The sequence below is a fragment of the Gadus chalcogrammus genome, chromosome 23 (assembly GCF_026213295.1).
Source record: "Gadus chalcogrammus isolate NIFS_2021 chromosome 23, NIFS_Gcha_1.0, whole genome shotgun sequence".
NCBI lineage: Eukaryota > Metazoa > Chordata > Actinopteri > Gadiformes > Gadidae > Gadus > Gadus chalcogrammus.
The window spans coordinates 4,997,763-5,014,898 of NC_079434.1; the positions used below are offsets into that span (position 1 = coordinate 4,997,763).

The 17,136-nt window shown below is 46.0% G+C and overlaps 1 protein-coding gene across 2 annotated transcripts in view; it reads right to left on the reverse strand.

The window, feature by feature from the left end:
- The window catches only part of nck1b (NCK adaptor protein 1b), a 29,631-nt gene that overhangs the window by 3,284 nt on the left and 9,211 nt on the right, over nucleotides 1-17,136 (reverse strand). The window contains exons 2-3 of one of the 2 annotated variants that reach the window (XM_056583647.1): nucleotides 13,250-13,301; nucleotides 12,561-12,801 (exon numbers count right to left, since the gene is read on the reverse strand). In XM_056583647.1, the coding sequence (XP_056439622.1) occupies nucleotides 12,561-12,786 (226 nt within the window). In that variant the 5' untranslated portion in view covers nucleotides 12,787-12,801; nucleotides 13,250-13,301. Of the gene's footprint in view, nucleotides 1-9,206; nucleotides 9,347-12,560; nucleotides 12,802-13,249; nucleotides 13,302-17,136 lie in introns of those variants that run through there. The other variant, XM_056583648.1, reaches the window with a different exon arrangement.

Consider the following 17,136-nt stretch of genomic DNA (forward strand, 5'->3'; position numbering starts at 1 on the left):
GAGATGAATGGTGAGATTAAACATCTCTTCTCTCTCCACCCAACAGCCACCAGGCCTCCACACCCGCCCCCTAAATTAAACCCCGCCAAACACATTCTTAGGGATTAGGACTCTAGTTCTGGTGCCTTCTGCACGTGTGAAGAGGTCTTGGGTGAGTTCGAAACCTGTCCGGACACAGACTCATATTCAATCTTTGTAAAAAGCTAACTATTTGAAAGGGTTCAGTTTCCATGTGTCCCAACAGTGCATGCTAAGGCTAAAGGGCATTTTACATCATCCATTTAGTCATTTTAACAACTCAAATGTGTCAAGGCCCACTGGATAATAGTTGTTCAGGGGATAGACATTAGCCTAAAAGCAATGTAGCAAACCGTTACCTTGAATAGCAGACCTACCACACACCCACACACATGGAAATACTAGTTCACATGTTTTAAAGTGGCAATTATGAAGAACCATCTAAACGGAGATCGTAAGGGTGTTATTTGATTGGTGGAGCCAGCCACCAGCTACCCAACTAACAGCATGCATCGTCAATATGTTAATCTTAAGGCCTAACACTTTCGGCAACTTTTTTAACGGTCGGCAATTTATTTTAAGAGCATGTCATATTGGTTTAAATTATCTTAACATGTCTACAACAATAAAGAAATCCAAACCTCTGACAAAGAACAATCTGAAAGGTGTAATCCGTTGCTTTCGCAGGACTTCTAAGAAACCTGTCCTATCAATTCAGTCGGCCCGAATTAAATGATCTGCCCATGCACGCTTTGCGCACAACCAGAGGTTTCCACAAGGCTAGGCCGAGCTATGGCTAAAGCTAGCACTAGTCATGTGTTTCTGGGGAGCAGCATTGGAGGGAGGCCTGAACGGGGACACCTTCTAAACTAGCGTACTGTGGCTGGTTTCCTTCAATTGATTCTTTATCAAGCGGACCACAAACTACTTCTGCGGAGAGTGGTTATAGCGGGCTAGTGTGCTCCACGGGGCAGCCGGGTCCTCCATCATGGTCGCCTGGCCCCCGCGGCGGACCGCCCTGGCCCTGAGGGGGGGCCATGCCGGGCCAGCCCTGACCTGCTGCAGCACAGCCAGGACACCCGCCTCTGCCAAACGCCGTTCCCTTCCCTCCATCACTCCTTCCTCAAGCAGCACTTCTCTGAGCTTCTGACGTTATACCGAGAGACCAACACACAAATATAGGCCGTGTAGGCCCAATGCTCCAACATTCTTTCCTTAAACCTTACCCTCAGCCAGGATGACAATGGATCCGTCAGAGTGAACTGGAATAACATATAATTAAGGAGTACGAGGATGAATGAACCAAGAAGAACTAGCATTAACAGCATATCATTTACACAATAGGTGGCCAAACTGAACCATCATTATGAACAACACCACCTGGTTTGGGGCTACATATAGCCTCGCGTTACCAATCAATCATATTTTGTGTTCCGATTGTCACACTGCACTAGCGTAATAAACATCCTCCTCCAAGTCTACAAGAGCGTTGCCACAAAGTGGTTGTTTATAGGAGTGACAACTCTATATAAATAGGAGGAAAGTAGTTGAACTCTTATAAATTGCTCATACTCAAGAGTATACTCGCAAAGCAAAATGCAAGATTAAACCCGGTCCACTGGATTTGTATGATGGCTATGAGTTAACAGAAAAAGGGTGTGTTATAAGTGTCATGGGTTTTCTGACTCCCGGGACGAAAATGTACCGGGTTTGAGCCATAATCTACACCACTTAACTGGTAGACATCCTTGAGAAAGACTTCTAACCTCTAAATGCCCCTCAAATGAACCGTGTATTCAGTTGAAAGTCATTTTGGTTAAAAGCCTCTGCTAATAGCAGTACTATTAGTAATAAGTCATTTTGGATTAAAGCATACATCAATAGTAATAATATAAGTAACTAGTCATTTTGGATTAAAGCATCTGCTAACAGCAGCAGTATTAGTAACTAGTCATTTTGGATTAAAGCATCTGCTAACAGCAGCAGTATTAGTAACAAGTCATTTTGGATTAAAGCATCTGCTAACAGCAGCAGTATTAGTAACAAGTCATTTTGGATTATATATCAACAGCAGCAGTATTAGTAAAAAGTCATTTTGGATTAAAGCATATCAACAGCAGCAGTATGAGTAACAATAGTAAAGAAAAGGAGTGATGAATGGATGGGTTTCTGTGTGAATAAGCTCACCTTTTTGAAATCCAGGGAAGGCTACTTTATGCATCATGTGAGAGCTTATTGATCAGCAATGTATCAACAGATATTTAGTGGCTTCATCGGGCGTGCAGTGCGATAAAGTGACGGCCAGCGGCTTAATCTAATAACGCATAACGTTCCAACACAACAGCGCAGATTTGGTTTACAGCACAAAAACCAACATCCAAAAGGAGGTCATATAGCCATAAGCTCATCCAACCCCTATGATTTCATTATAATAAAAAGCACCAAAGTTACACCAATGTGGACTGAAAACACATATGGATGCAACACCAACCCGTTTCACCATTAGTGTGAAACTAATTACAGCAACTCAAACCGCGTCTCTGACCAGCGGTTGGTTTGGAGGGGATTACCAGAGACTCTCCCCCCCCCTCCCCCCCCCCCCTCTCTCTCTCTCTCTCCCTCCCTCCCTCCCTCTCTCTCCCTGGACGATGGAACCTTGGAGCTCAACATTGGCAGGCCTGTAGTCCTGGTCTTACTGGACAGGAATTCCAACTTGGCAGACCAGCCTGCTTAGCGATGTATAAAACCCTAGATACGGCTAGCACACCGAGAACTACACCGAGTGCTACATACCCTTTATCCAAACATTACTGGCCGCGGGCTTAGCGGGCTAATGTGCTAAGCGTGCACCGCAGACAACACACCGCATTTAGCCCGACGTAAACGCTTGTTATCGTATGGTTATAAATATAAGCCTCGTGGCCACACCTAGCGGCTACGAGGGCAACAGGAAAGCCGATGCCACGGCCTTGACATCGCACCGGGCCAGCAGCGGCCCCAGCCCGGGGTTAAACAGAATGTATCTCCTGCATACTGCGTGTGCGGATGATATCGCTTGCATAATCAAACTCAGCTGGGGGAATTGCACAGGGAGAGGGGAGTTGTCCCAATCACCGCACTTTGGAGGATTATGTCATAGTGTGCGTGTCACAGCGAGGGAGAATATGACTTATGGACACACACACACACACACACACACACACACACACACACACACACACACACACACACACACACACACACACACACACACACACACACACACACAAAAGAGGTGTCTGGGAGTCACTTGGAGCGTAGACAACTGAATGCCCTAGTAGTGGAGTAAGGCAGTGAGTCAAAGGGCTCTCAGGTGCAGGCCTATCATTACAGACTGTACTTAAGTACAGAGTGCAGACGGGCCGCTGGGGCAGATGTCTGCCTTCCCGCTCTAGTTATAGCACCTCGCCATGCTAACTACAAACTACGAGCACACACACACACACACACACACACACACACACACACACACACACACACACACACACACACACACACACACACACACACACACACACACACACACACACACACACACACACACACACACACACACACACACACACCACAATACAACATAGAATAAATGGTCAAAAAAAACAACCTGCACAAGATATATAAAAATCCATTGGAGATATCACGTGACATGCATATCAGCATGCATCTCACAAGTGTAAACAAATCCTTGCAAGTATAACCAGAAACAAACATGAAAGAGTCACTCTATTGAGCGCACACCTTCATAAACAGCTTATCCCCACAGGCACACCAGTCCTTTTCTAAGCCAACATAAACAATGACGGGAAGTGTTGAGCAAATGACAAGAAAAAAAGATGCAGCTTATTTAGACAAGGGCCAAAACTATCACACATGCATGTGGGGAGGGGGGAAATGAAAAATAAACTTGATTCTACAGCCGGGAGCCCCAGGATACAGGCTTTTGCTCACTGCTGGAAATGACCTAGTTTGCTCCAAACAAAAAGGTCAGGGGTCGCACACACCATAAAGTGACACGAGGTACTAGCTCTTATCTTTCCAACAGACAATCTGATGTTCCTTTGTTTCAGTGACACAATGCGATTTGCATTAAGTAAGCAGTGCGACCCACGCGTGCGGGGGGGCCGGAGGCAGGCAAATACAGTGAGGGCACACAGAGAGGAGGGATGCTGGGGCCCAACGGTATCACAGAGGCCCGGTTGTTCACCGGGGAGGCGGAGGCAGACCCTACACACACTTAACTGATTTCTTACCGCGTGTATGCCGGTCGCAAAGCAGCGCACGTGAACTCACGCATGCTTTTGAGTATTTATAGTTTAAAATATAGACCCGTATACCGTCCACAGAACCACCCCCATGACAAAGATAGACAGCGAGGCTAAATTAGTAGGTCATAGTAGGGTAGGTGCAGGCCAGGACCGTTTGGCCTACATTTGGAGAAACAACGAGTCATGCTAGGCTAGGCTAGGCCCGTAGTCCCCAACCTTTTACTCAAGGTCCACCACTAAATTATCATCAAGTTATTTTGCGGGCCACCTCATGTGCAAGTGAAAAAATTGTGTAAACATGTGCAGTGGGTGAGCCAAGAGTGCCAGCGCACCCATAAGACACTGGTAAGGAGGCCATGACCAGCAGGAAACTAATCAACAGAAATCAATGGAAAACATACGATGGAGAACAAGACGGACTGCACAAAGGAACACTCATTTTGAAATAATTACAAGCCATAATACTACATTTACTAATTCATTCCTTTTCATGATCTTCATTAGTTTGTCTTATATTGTAAATGTGTCTGTTCAAGAATAAAAACCGGGCCACTGATCGAGGGCTATGTAGGATCGTAAAGCTGTCACATCGTGGCTTCTTTGAGGTGAAGTCCGCCTCATCAGTGATAGTTGGCATACCGTGAGGAGGCATTAGAATTATAAACCACAACAGAGACCTCCTGGGTAAAACCCAACGCCCCCGTTTGTAACTGAGCAACACACTACTGCCGCTGTCGTAATCCATCAGTCTGGACTAACAACCAGAATGGATTGTATCCTTTTTAAAGAGAAGGAAACAGGAAGCCATGTGTGCCTTTGCATGTTCGGAAATACAGATATATTAAATTTCTGTGTTTAGTTCCTACTCCTTAAAACCCACATCAGCAGATTCCTCTGAATGCACCACCACAACGCGGGGTAGTTTCACCTCCGAGGAAAGACTCCTCTCAGCTGTTCACTGGGGATTTCCTGCAGGCCACAACTGGAGGCTTGAACAAGAGGTTCCTGAAACGTTATGAAACCTTACGGATGTTAAGAAAACGAAAAAACCCTTATGACTAAGATCCGCAAACACATTTACTCAATACGCAACAGAGATTCACACATGTGGCCAACGCAAACCAGTAGGTGAAGAAAGCATCCAACACCCCTAGTGGTTTAAGTAGTATACGTTGGTAGTTGGGCAGCTATGACACTGTACTGCACTTGATGCATCAGGCAATTCTTTCAAACCATAGCAACCAGTGACTCAAGGTTTCCATACAGGGAGGATTGACCACTCTCAGTGCAGATCTTTTGTACAGACAGGCCATCAACTAATTCAGAGGACTCAGCAGCAGTGGCCTGTACTCCTACAGACAAGTCCTACTGCTGATAAAGAGATGAGTCAGTAAGTCCCCCTGCCTCCTACCTAGCCCGGGAAATGGACAATCTCCTCCCCCAGTAAAAAGCCCAGGCTACGCCACCTACTACCCCTAGTCTTAGATGGATCTTCGTCTGGGGTCTACAGGCTGATTCAGAGCACTCTTTGTCATTTCTCGATTCTTGTAAGAGTAGAGTCATAAGAGCCCTTTTTAGCAGCGGGTATTAAAAAAAAAAAGGCAAAAAGGAAACCATTGTATTGTGCACTGGAACTTTCTACGTCAATCGCTCCTTCCTGCGGCCTTCCTGACACGAGAAGGTTGCAGAAAATAACCCAGAAAGCATCACATGGTAGATAAGAAAAGGGGAAAAAAGAAACCCAGCTGATACAGTTTGTGGTCCATGCCACCAGGATATACGCCACCAGTTATTTTGTAGAATTAACCGCGAATCAACAGGAAGTGGGAAAACGTGGAGCTATGTTGGAGCGGCACCGGGAAGGCAGGAACAGGCTTTGAGCCCTCCCTCGCTGGCCAGCTCTCCATTGTGTACTGCGGCCCTTTGACCCCGGCTGCTTCCCCTCGTTCCAGGGCTCTTCCTCTGGACGAAAAACACCCCGCGTCAGCCTGTCTGACAGCACCTCCACATCCTCCGCACACCCAGCCTACAAGGGCTGTGCAACAAAGTGATGCCTGACAGGAGGAGTCTCTCGATATTTTACGAGGAGAGTAGACCGTCCACCAAAAAGCCGGATGGCACACTGCTTGGAAAGCAAAGTATAAAACAGAAATGAGGCCAAGACTACCAAACTGCTGCACGTATTATAACCAAATACCCATGTCAGCTACGAATCATCACATTGTTGTGCGTCGTGACGACTCCATATTTCTCATACTCTGATTGCTAGGCAATCCACAGGTGCCCCAGCGACTAAACCCATACTCATACACAAAGCACAGCACACAACAGTTGGGGGAAGCTATGGAATGGAGCATAGGAGCGGTCATTGAGATACAGCCATATGGAACACAAGATGGCCTTCCATATGGCGTGCTGGGTTGGAACGACACAGACAACGGCCTCTGGGCCTTTGGATGATGAGAGCGATATTAAAAAGAGGCAATCCGAGAGAGGAAACACACATGGGATTGGGGGGGATGGGGGGGACGTTGTACACTGTAGTGAGAGGCTACTTTTCTGAGAAAAGGCCTCTGAATCGCGTCAAGGCCGTGTTGCTGCATGCATGTCTGACGGATGGCCGTACAGGAAACACAGAGTCCTTTCAACTCCCCTCCGTCTGGGACTTCAAAAGCCCTCCACCCATCAGTCTCTGTGATGGAGGAGAGCCGGGGGAGTGAGGGGGAGAGCGTTGGGTTTGCAGTGGCATGGATGCTTCACCTCGAGTACCCTGCTGCCCTCACAAAAGGAATGCATAATAGAACTCAAGACTTGAGTCTAGTTATCATATGGAGGCTAGCAATTCAAAAGGAGATTTCAAAAGAGATGCTTTGAAAAGCATGGCCTTCAAAGTTAAGCTCAACCCTAAACATTTTTAATAACCTCAGTATTTTCCGAAATGATTTGTGAAGACCACGAGAATACCGCCATTCTACTATTATATTATTCATGAGCATGTTTGAGTTTGGAATGGCAAACACTGTCATAATGAAAGACGGCTCCAAAACTAGCTGTAGCATCCACTCATAATGGAGGTCATCTAATTACACTGGGGCCATGATCATACGGCTTCTGAATATGGAATCAGCGCGCCAAAAATCTAAATTGTTGTCAACCCCTCAGGCCACAAACAGGAAGTGGTCACAAAGGAGGTCTCCACCCCTCTTACTCTACGTGTCAACAGTTATTCCCTCTTAAAGCCCCTCACTGACCACTGCTCCCATCCTCTAGTCCTTCTCCGAAAGTCCAAAGACAAAGCAACATCCAACATAAATGGCTGTAACATGACTTGTGCCTGAAGGTTTCAATGATGCAGAGGCAAATGGCGGTGCATTTCTTCTTGTTTGCTTACAGTGTTACAGAGGAAGATAGCTAAACAGGGGCGGGGGGGACGACGAATACTTTGTGAAGGAAAAACAGTCTCACTTCCCCTATGGTCTCCACCAGCCAAGATGGAGCAGAGGGAAGAAATGTGGCTCAAATTAGAGCTTCCGTTAGCATGGGGGGGGGGGGGGGGGGGGGGAAAGAGTGCGAGAGACACAGCGATACATGCTACTAGGAAAGTTGACACAAGCAACATGTGTCATCTGATCACAACACTCACACGTTCGCAAACAGACACAGACAGAGGACACACACCACTCGAAAGTTACAAGGTGTGATTACAGCATGGGGGGGGGGGGGGGGGATCCGTGGGCTGCGGAAGTGCTGGGCGAGCGACATTCCTCTGGTAACCGGCGAGGAGGTGGTACAGCAGATAGAAGCCCCCAGCCTCATCCATCAACGCAGACCAAACCCCACCACGCGTTCTCATCTCACACACAAAGACTACAGTGTTCCACACACACACACACACGGATTCATCCACTGTAGGTTATTATTCAGAGTCTATGTATGTGTGTGAAGGGACCATCACAGTAAAACTAGCCCACCCTTCGTGCAGCATAACAGAGAAGGGGGCTTAAGGCTGCATCTTGAGATATTCCTAAATGGATGGGTGGTTGGTTAAGGGTGGGTGTGGGCTTTTTTTTTTTCTCCAAGCATGATAATGTAATCCAGCAAGCCACGGCCCACTAACTGAGGAGACAAATGAGAGGAGAGAAAAAAAAAGTGTGTGTGTGTGTGTGTGTGTGTGTGTGTGTGTGTGTGTGTGTGTGTGTGTGTGTGTGTGTGTGTGTGTGTGTGTGTGTGTGTGTGTGTGTGTGTGTGTGTGTGTGTGTGTGTGTGTGTGTGTGTGTGTGTGTGTGTGTGTGTGTGTGTGATCCAACAAGTCCCAAACAAAGAGCTAGAGTTTCTATCTTATCGAACGAAAGAGAGACGGACAGACAGGCAGGGATAGTGAGGGCAAAGAGGGACGGAGGGCCGAGGCAATAACAGGCGTTCAGTAGACGCAGAAGGCTTTTCAAGAGCACACCCGCCCAGCACACCCGCCCAGCCGGCGGCTGGTTCAGACGCAGCCCTCTAAAAACCCCTCCAACGACCCACTCTCTCTCTCCCTGCCTCTCCCTTTAGCGTCCAACATGGGCTAGCACACCAATCCGTCCATAAAACCAAGCTACATACGACACACTCATTAGCATACAGTCGGCAGGCAGGCTCCGAAAGACTCACAGCAGGGACGCGTGGGAGAGGGGGGGGGGGGAACTGTTTTCTACAAAGCCAAAGAAAGAAAGGCGAAAACAAAAAAAACACCAACAGTTCAAACTTCAGAAGGCTAAAAGGGGTTCCTTCTCCACCCTCCCCCCTGCCCCTGAAGTCCAGCGACACCAGTTGGCAACAAAGTTCAGAATAACTGAGGAGCTACAACAGAAAGTTCAAGAAAGTAGAAGAAATTTGGTAACTCACGAAAGAAATGTTTGAATAGGTTAGCCATGTCCATTTTGTGTGTGCGTCCCTCTCTCTCTCTCTCGCTGCTCTCCCCCCTCTCTTTCACTCTCTCGCTCCCTCTCCTTCCCGGCCCAAACTCTCTTCCCACTGCAGCTGTGGAGTTATTCCATGTGAACACCCAGAGAGCAGGGCGGATAGCAGGGGAGGCCCTCCTCCTGCACATGCCCAGACATGTGACCCGGGATAGCCAATGGGAGGGCGGGAAAGAGGCCTCCAGTCCAAGGGTGGAAGACAAGAGTACAGAGGCCTCATGGAGAGGGAGAGAGAGAGAGAGAGCAAGAGACAGAAAGAAAGAAAAGGAAGAGCGAGAGAAGAGAGAGAGAAAGAAGAGAGCTAAAGAGAAACAAAAAAAGAGAAGGGAGGGAGAGGGAAGGGACAAGGGAAAGAAAAGGACAAAGGAGAAGAAAAGGGGAAGGGGGGGGAGTGGGTTGGAGGTTAAGGAGAGGAGCCATTTCGTCATCTCAGAGGCAGATGGGAGGAGGAGGAGAAGGGGAAGAAATCCAGGGCCTTTCCAAGCAGATAGACTGTTGGTGGAATCAGGGCTGCTAACTACGTGAGAGTGAGTCAGTGAGCGCCCCGCGTTACCGTTGCCCGTGGAAACTATCCCCGTAACTTTAAACAAACAGGAATCCACGGACCAGACAGGCTCTAAAACGTATTCAGACGCCTGCTGGGATCAGGTCTGACACAAGCTAACTCGATACAAGCTGACAAACATCTACCACTTCTAATCATTGTTTGTCTTCTCTTAAAAACATGAGATTTTATATTTAACAGATATTGGACAATATTTTGTAGTCCAAATAACCATTGAAAAGCAGAATCTCATAAGTAAGTTGGTGTGGTCAAACTAAACAAAAAGGCTGGTGAGAGTGTGTTTCAGACTAGTGTGGGTCAGTGAATGTGTGACAAGTTGTGAGCGTGTTGTGGGTGTGTGAGGACAGCTGTTTACCAGGCATCATGTGAACCCTGGGCTAGGGAGTGTGTGACAGGTGAGTTTGGTGGGAGCCCCACAGCTGTGGTCCATTACAGTAACAACATACACAGGCATTGGACACCAGATACACACCACACAGACCCCTCACGGATACAATGCCTCCAACTCAATTTTAAACCCTTAAACGTTTGAATTTCCATGAATTTATGGATGGGATTTAAAACAAGCTAGAGACTAGAGCTAACATCCTGTCAGGGGAGGGGTTGTTATCTATCAACATATTCAGCCCTCGACTGGAGATTTGAACCCATTCATGCACACGTACACGCACACATCTGGGCCTGCACGTGACAATGTATGTGCCTGCGCATATCACATTCATCCGACACACTTCCCTTCTATGGGTCTTTTGTGTGCTGTAAACAAACCGCCCATAGCGGGGGATGACTCTACTGTGAGAGAAAGAACGAAAGAAAGACAACGAAAGTCAGAAAGAAACCACCGAAACAAAGAGGGGAAAAATTGAAGAGAAAGAAAGAAAGTAAAATATGAGAAAAGAACAGAAAAGAAAGCGAGAGCAACGAGGAAACGAGAAAACCCCTTGGCATGACCTCACATCACCTGCTCAGTGCCCGACCCCAACGTGTGGCTCTCGACCTCTGCCCTAGCGAGAAGAGTCCTCCCCATGGGTTGAGTTGTCAAACCGCACTTCGCAGACAGACACCCTTTATTGGGGTTGTAAACTAAAGTGACGCTGCGATCATAAGCACCCGTAGCGCCACCTTGCACACAAAAAACAGAAGGGGGAGCCTTGGATGTGAGAAGGTGTACCCTGACTCAGGTGGAGGTCATCCTATCCAGGATATGGTCTCTTCCACCCAGAGGGTCAGAAAAATCTCTCTCTCTCTCTCTCTCTCTCTCTCTCTCTCTCTCTCTCTCTCTCTCTCTCTCTCTCTCTCTCTCTCTCTCTCTCTCTCTCTCTCTCTCTCTCTCTCTCTCTCTCTCTCTCTCTCTCTCTCTCTCTCTCTCTCTCTCTCTCTCTCTCTCTCTCTCTCTCTCTCATCCCCACTACTGTAGTGGTTATGTGCATATGTGATCCACATTTCTAAATGCAAACACATGTCTACATTCATACCCTAGTTCTATAGGAGAGCCAAAAATCGATGCAACTCAATGGAAATAGGCATCGGCATGCCAACAATGGACCTGCATAGATTAAATGAGGAGGAGTGATTACCTAATACATTACAGCAACTTCCAATGACGCAATACCTTTTATGATAAACAATATGATGCAAATCAATACAACTCGATTAGTAATTCACTCTGATTAAAAGTGAGGGCAATGACTGCATGCACATGGGACTGTTGCCCTCCTACTTTGATGGACATGGTGATTTGCATTTCTTAGCGTTACTGTTTTGTAATTTGTGTGCAGAGTCGAAGCCAGGCCTTGCAAAGTCAAAGCAACACACGAGCTGAGCTCTGTAGCTTCTGCACAGAGAGAGGATGTGGGTCATGCTGTGTCTCCATATTTGATGTAATGCTGTGGCAAAATATGGTACTTCAATTAGATAGAGTGTATAGGAATTGGTATCATTCCGAAGCCAAATGAGCTCCTTGGGCTTGTGAGAAGGCCTTCTTTTGGACTGGATGCCAACAGTGAGCCTGTACCCATCCAATTATCATAAATGTCTGCAAAAATTTACTTAGCATAAATACACACACACACACACACACACACACACACACACACACACACACACACACACACACACACACACACACACACACACACACACACACACACACACACACACACACACACACACACACACACACACACACACAGTTCTGGTTCCATCACAGAAAATAGGGCCCAGGATGCACTTGCATGCCCAGAGATGTATAAACAGGTGGATAAAGTAGAAGGAAGATCTCTGAACATCCAAATAAGCCTGTGCTTTGCCGAACTCGCCTGACCTTGCAGTTAGTTTCACGTTAAAGACGTTTAGCAAAAGGCTCCATTCCTCGTGCCTCAAAAGTTATCAATATGCAAGGTCGGCCAATAAGACTAACATCCCAGACTGTATAAACAATATAATCATATGCATAGATGCGATATTATAGTACCCATTAGAAAGAATACTAGACTAAACAATTGGCAGATTACTGTACTCCAAAGTAAGAGAGAGAGAGTGAGTGATTGAAGGTTGAGATCGATGGTTGAAGTCTAGAACAATCTATTCAGATCAATTCATCACATATACGGGACAGTAATAAGAGACTGTAACCCTTAATGTGGCTTCTATTCAGTTATATATCAAAAATAAAACTGCAAAACTTGCGTATCAGAAAAAGGAGCTCTTCTTTACCCAGCGTGTCCTTGAGGTTCTTCACGATGGAGGCTTTCCGGGCACTGTTCTTGCGCTCCACGTAGTTGGAGGGCACGAAGCCCGTCTTGTTGGTGGCATTGCGGACCCGCCACCAGGACTTGGAGTCGTCCAGGAGCCAGAGGCGTTCGTTCTTCTTGATGTCCAGCTCCTGGTCCTGCTGGGCCATGTAGTCAAACTTGGCAATGACAATCACCTCTTCCGTCATCCTTGACTAGGCGAGCTGTGGGTGAGAGGAGAATGAATAGGGGACAGAGACTTGTTAATGGGGAAAGCATGGGGATTTAGTGGCTCAGATCTAAATGTTTATGGCCACCTCGTTTACCCTTACAGCGATTAATGGTTTGTCATATCATATGCTACCCACCTTTGGTCATACATAAATATTACTTTGAGCAATGCTCCGGCTGATGTGAAAGTGAGAGATTGAAACCAGGGTCACAATAACTTCCGCTAGGTCAACCTGATGAGGTGGCTGTGGTGAAGCCGGCTAGGTTATTTTTTTTTTTTTACAATTATGACACATAAATAGCCCATCTTTATTGGGGTTGGCAGGTTGGTTCCGCTTAAGGCCACATTATCCATGTTAGTAGTCTGTCTGCAGGCAAAGGGCCACAGATCTTATTCTCATTTATCTAATGGCTTAAAGATTAATAGACAAAATGAAATACCTGTACTGCATCAAAGCTGAGAACTTCAAAAGATGCAGATACTTCCGTTGACCTATAAAAAGAGAAGACAAAGTTGTATGGCAACTGAAGTATTGAATAGTACCTTCAGCAAACTCGAGTACAGGAAGATTGATTCCTCATTGCTAGAGAGATAAGAATTTAAAATGTAAACCACTCGATACGGCTTAACAATTGCCAATATTAAGTGCACCGCAAGAACACGTTATCCATTGTTACAAATATGCTTCAAAATTTAACAAAACAAGGCAACAACCAAAATAATACTTTAATAAGTGAAATTCTTCGAAGACATAAACACCATTGTTTAAATATAAAAAAATCATCAATTTTCTTCCAGTAATATAACCATCCTAAGAGTTTGTGGTTAATGCCGTCGGTATCTATGACGGAATTACAGTGATGCTGATTTCCTCTATGGTCCTGTCCAAACCATATTCTATTGTGTGTGATCAAACATCATCCAGAGGGTCCAGGAAGATGGCAGAGGAACAGAGTGGGGAGAACAGGTCATGTCTGCGTTTTAAAACAGGAAACTTCTTCAATTCAACACAGGCTCAAAACAAACTTGTCACCAGTGCTCGCCAAATAAATTAAGATCTGCCTTTGTTTAGGGCTTTGAAAAAAATAAAGACGAATCTGAAATCCAATGAACCATCTTCAAGTGCTTGTGATCCATCCAAAAGCTGGGCTATCAGCAGGATGCTGTGCGGAATACGTCTTCATGGTTTAACAAAGGAGACATTCACACACAGTGGGTCTTATGATCTGCTTAGCTATCACAGGGAGCAGGCTGCAAGCAAAGGTCCATGTTCAGTTGAACAGAAACGTTATCACAACGTCGGCCAGAGGAGGGGAGTGCGCTCTGTTTGATAAGGTCAGAGGTCATGGGAGAGGATGGAGCTCCGTGTCCACCCATCAGCCTACCCCCCCGCTCAGGCCCCGCATCATCCCCCCCAAGGACCGCTGGATGCAGGACTCCTGAGATGAGGTTTTCATTGCGGTAGAAGCACAAGGACTTCAGACCGAGCTGGAAGCAGAGACCTGATCTCTGGCAAACAAGAGGACCCGTTTCAGCCCATAGGAATAGCAGGTCAAATGACCACATACATATAGAGCCAGAAGGAACACAGCACACGCACAACACATATATTTGTTCTTCTGGAAACTGATGAATTATGATGCTACAAAACCAGCCAATGAGACTATAGATGCCACATCTAATAGGGCCTTGCAGGTTTACAACTTCAGCTTGAAAAGAAAGGAGGCCGATTTATATATCGCGACTAAATTGTTTATACCTCATGAATGATTTGAACACTCATGCCAACTTTTAATATGCTGTCTCGGATGACTTTCTCTTGCAATGGACGCGTCAGCCAAGTTTCACAGCCCAGTAATATTAGGGTGGATACTGCGGTTCTCGCCCATGGCATGTTATTGCCTGCCCCGATTTCATTTTTAATCAAATTAATAAAGATGCTACATAGAAGCATCATGGGGTGTGTGGCATGAAGAAAGAAACAACAACTGAGGGGGTATTTCCTCTTCAAGGGTTCTGTGTCTCAGGCCAACACAAAAAGGATCCCTCCCTCCCTGGGCTGGGCTGGGCTGGGCCAGAGCAGTCAGCCAAGGAGAGTCAGCATACTAGTTTTCTACAGACACTTTGTCCATTTCTCAGAGCACTTATTTACTTGGTTCCTCTAATGTATTGATAATACTTTATAAAAAAAAAGTGCACTTTGCCGATTGAACTCCTACCACTCTTACCGACAGAGCAGATTGGATGGTCGAAAGACTGAGACTGTCCTGAGTGCTAAAGGCCCATTAACACCAGTATGATTTAGAACTGGTAAGAGGGCTGCGGGGGACCCAGCAGCTATGCAGCAGATGCTCCTGGTCACTACGCAGGATGTGACGAGGCAGTAGGCTGGTCCAGTGCATTACCAAGGCGATGGAAGTCAAGCAGCCTCATCCTCAATCGAAGTACAACTCACCAGCTCCTCTGTTAAACCCGCCTCACACAGCAATGCCAAAATCCAGGAAAAACTCAGTTGACGTCGTTGCAAGATATTGCTCTGAAATAGCAATGCGATGTGGTAGGGCTGGGCGATTAATCGAATTTCGCTCTCGATTCAGCATCAAACGATCACAAAACTAATACAGGGCTCCAGACTAACTTTTTTCTTGGGTGCACTGGTGCGCCTAAATTTTAAATTTGGGTGCACCAGCACGTATTTATGGTGCACCCAAGTTTTGAGTTGTTGAGTGGGGGGGGGGGGGGGGGGGGGGCGTGCCTGCCTTGCGCTGAGTTGTTGAGGGGGGGGGGGCAACCGGGCAGCTGCACCGTCGATATTTACGCCATTGATTAATAACATTTTGAACATTAAAATAAATGCCTTAAATAAATGCCGAATCTGTATCTCTCATAAAGAATATCATCAGACAATGCCAAGGGATCGGTCATCGGTTCTGTCCCTTAAAACCCTGTCTCCGGAGAGACGCCTGTACGATAAGTGCGCCGAGGTCCATGGGAACACCCACAAATTGTGACGCCATTATCGGAGGAGGGGCTAGGAAGCTGCGCACGCTGATACAAGTAGCCGATCTCCGGGTAGACTCGCTGAAAAGCTGCTCCCGACCAGGTTTGGGTGCGAGCGTAAGTCACCATGGTGATACAGCGACGCTTAAAGAGATCGACTTTCATGGTACAGCTAACCCAGGCTTTCAGCTCAACATACCTCGCTAACCCTCTAATCAAGCTTCGTAGTACAGGCCCCTGGATTGGGTTTCGCGGGTTTGTTTACCGGCGTTGCTATTGTTACCGGTCTTGCGTGTTCCAACGGTTTATTAGGTATAAATCGCTGTCTAATCAAAAGTTCATTCACTGCCTCTTCCGTGGTCATTACAATATTATGAATAGACTGCTCTGTAAAAAAATAAAATAATAATAATTATACCAGATACATTTTCAGTCGCACCGGTGCGCCCAAATAAAATATTTGGTCGCACTACCCCGAATTCTAGGCGCATGTGCGCCCAAATTAGGCACACTCTGGAGCCCTGTAATATAGTCGGGTTTTTTTTGTTTTGTTTTTATGTTTTATCGAAAGCACAGCTGGATACATTTCTGTACATTAATTCGTTTTTAACATTTTCTTTTTGACCATTTTGTGAATTTTTTTAAGAAGAAAATTCAAAGTTCTCAGTTACACAGTGTTTTTGGGGAGACATGCTGAATAAATACATCATGCTTTCCAACTCAAAAAAATAAAAATAATCGTTTGTATAATCGTGATTTCAATCTTGACCAAAATAATCGTGATTATGATTTTTTCCACATTGATGTGGTGAACGAAAGACGTGAACCCCGGTCTGAGTCCCAGTGTACAACCGCCAAGGAGACGGCGCTTCCAAGCAAACCCGCCAAGCTGCAGTTCTCCTTTCTTAAGAGCTCAAAACAATTGAACAGCAAAGAAAACAGGCCGAAACAGTGATCAGTCAAGCTGTGGTGTAACGCTGTCACAGTATGTCAAGATCCCTACATGAAAACAGATTAAACCCGACTTCCGAATATGAGTAGTGGAAACTATTAGAGATTTTTGCATGCAACTTTTTGCGAAAACCCCGTCAGACAAGTTCTCACTGAGATTTCGACCACCTATTCCATTATAATATCTTGATACAGCTTTTTTTTAAATGTAACAAAAAAAAACTATCTAAATTCAAAACCTAACAGAGATGTAAGTTCGGAGATTATATTAAATTATGCAAAACTTCAGTTTGTCTGAACATTCAATAGCCAGCCAAACACGCAAAAGCACTCCAATAAAACGCCTCAACGGCACATCAATTAAATACTATGCACA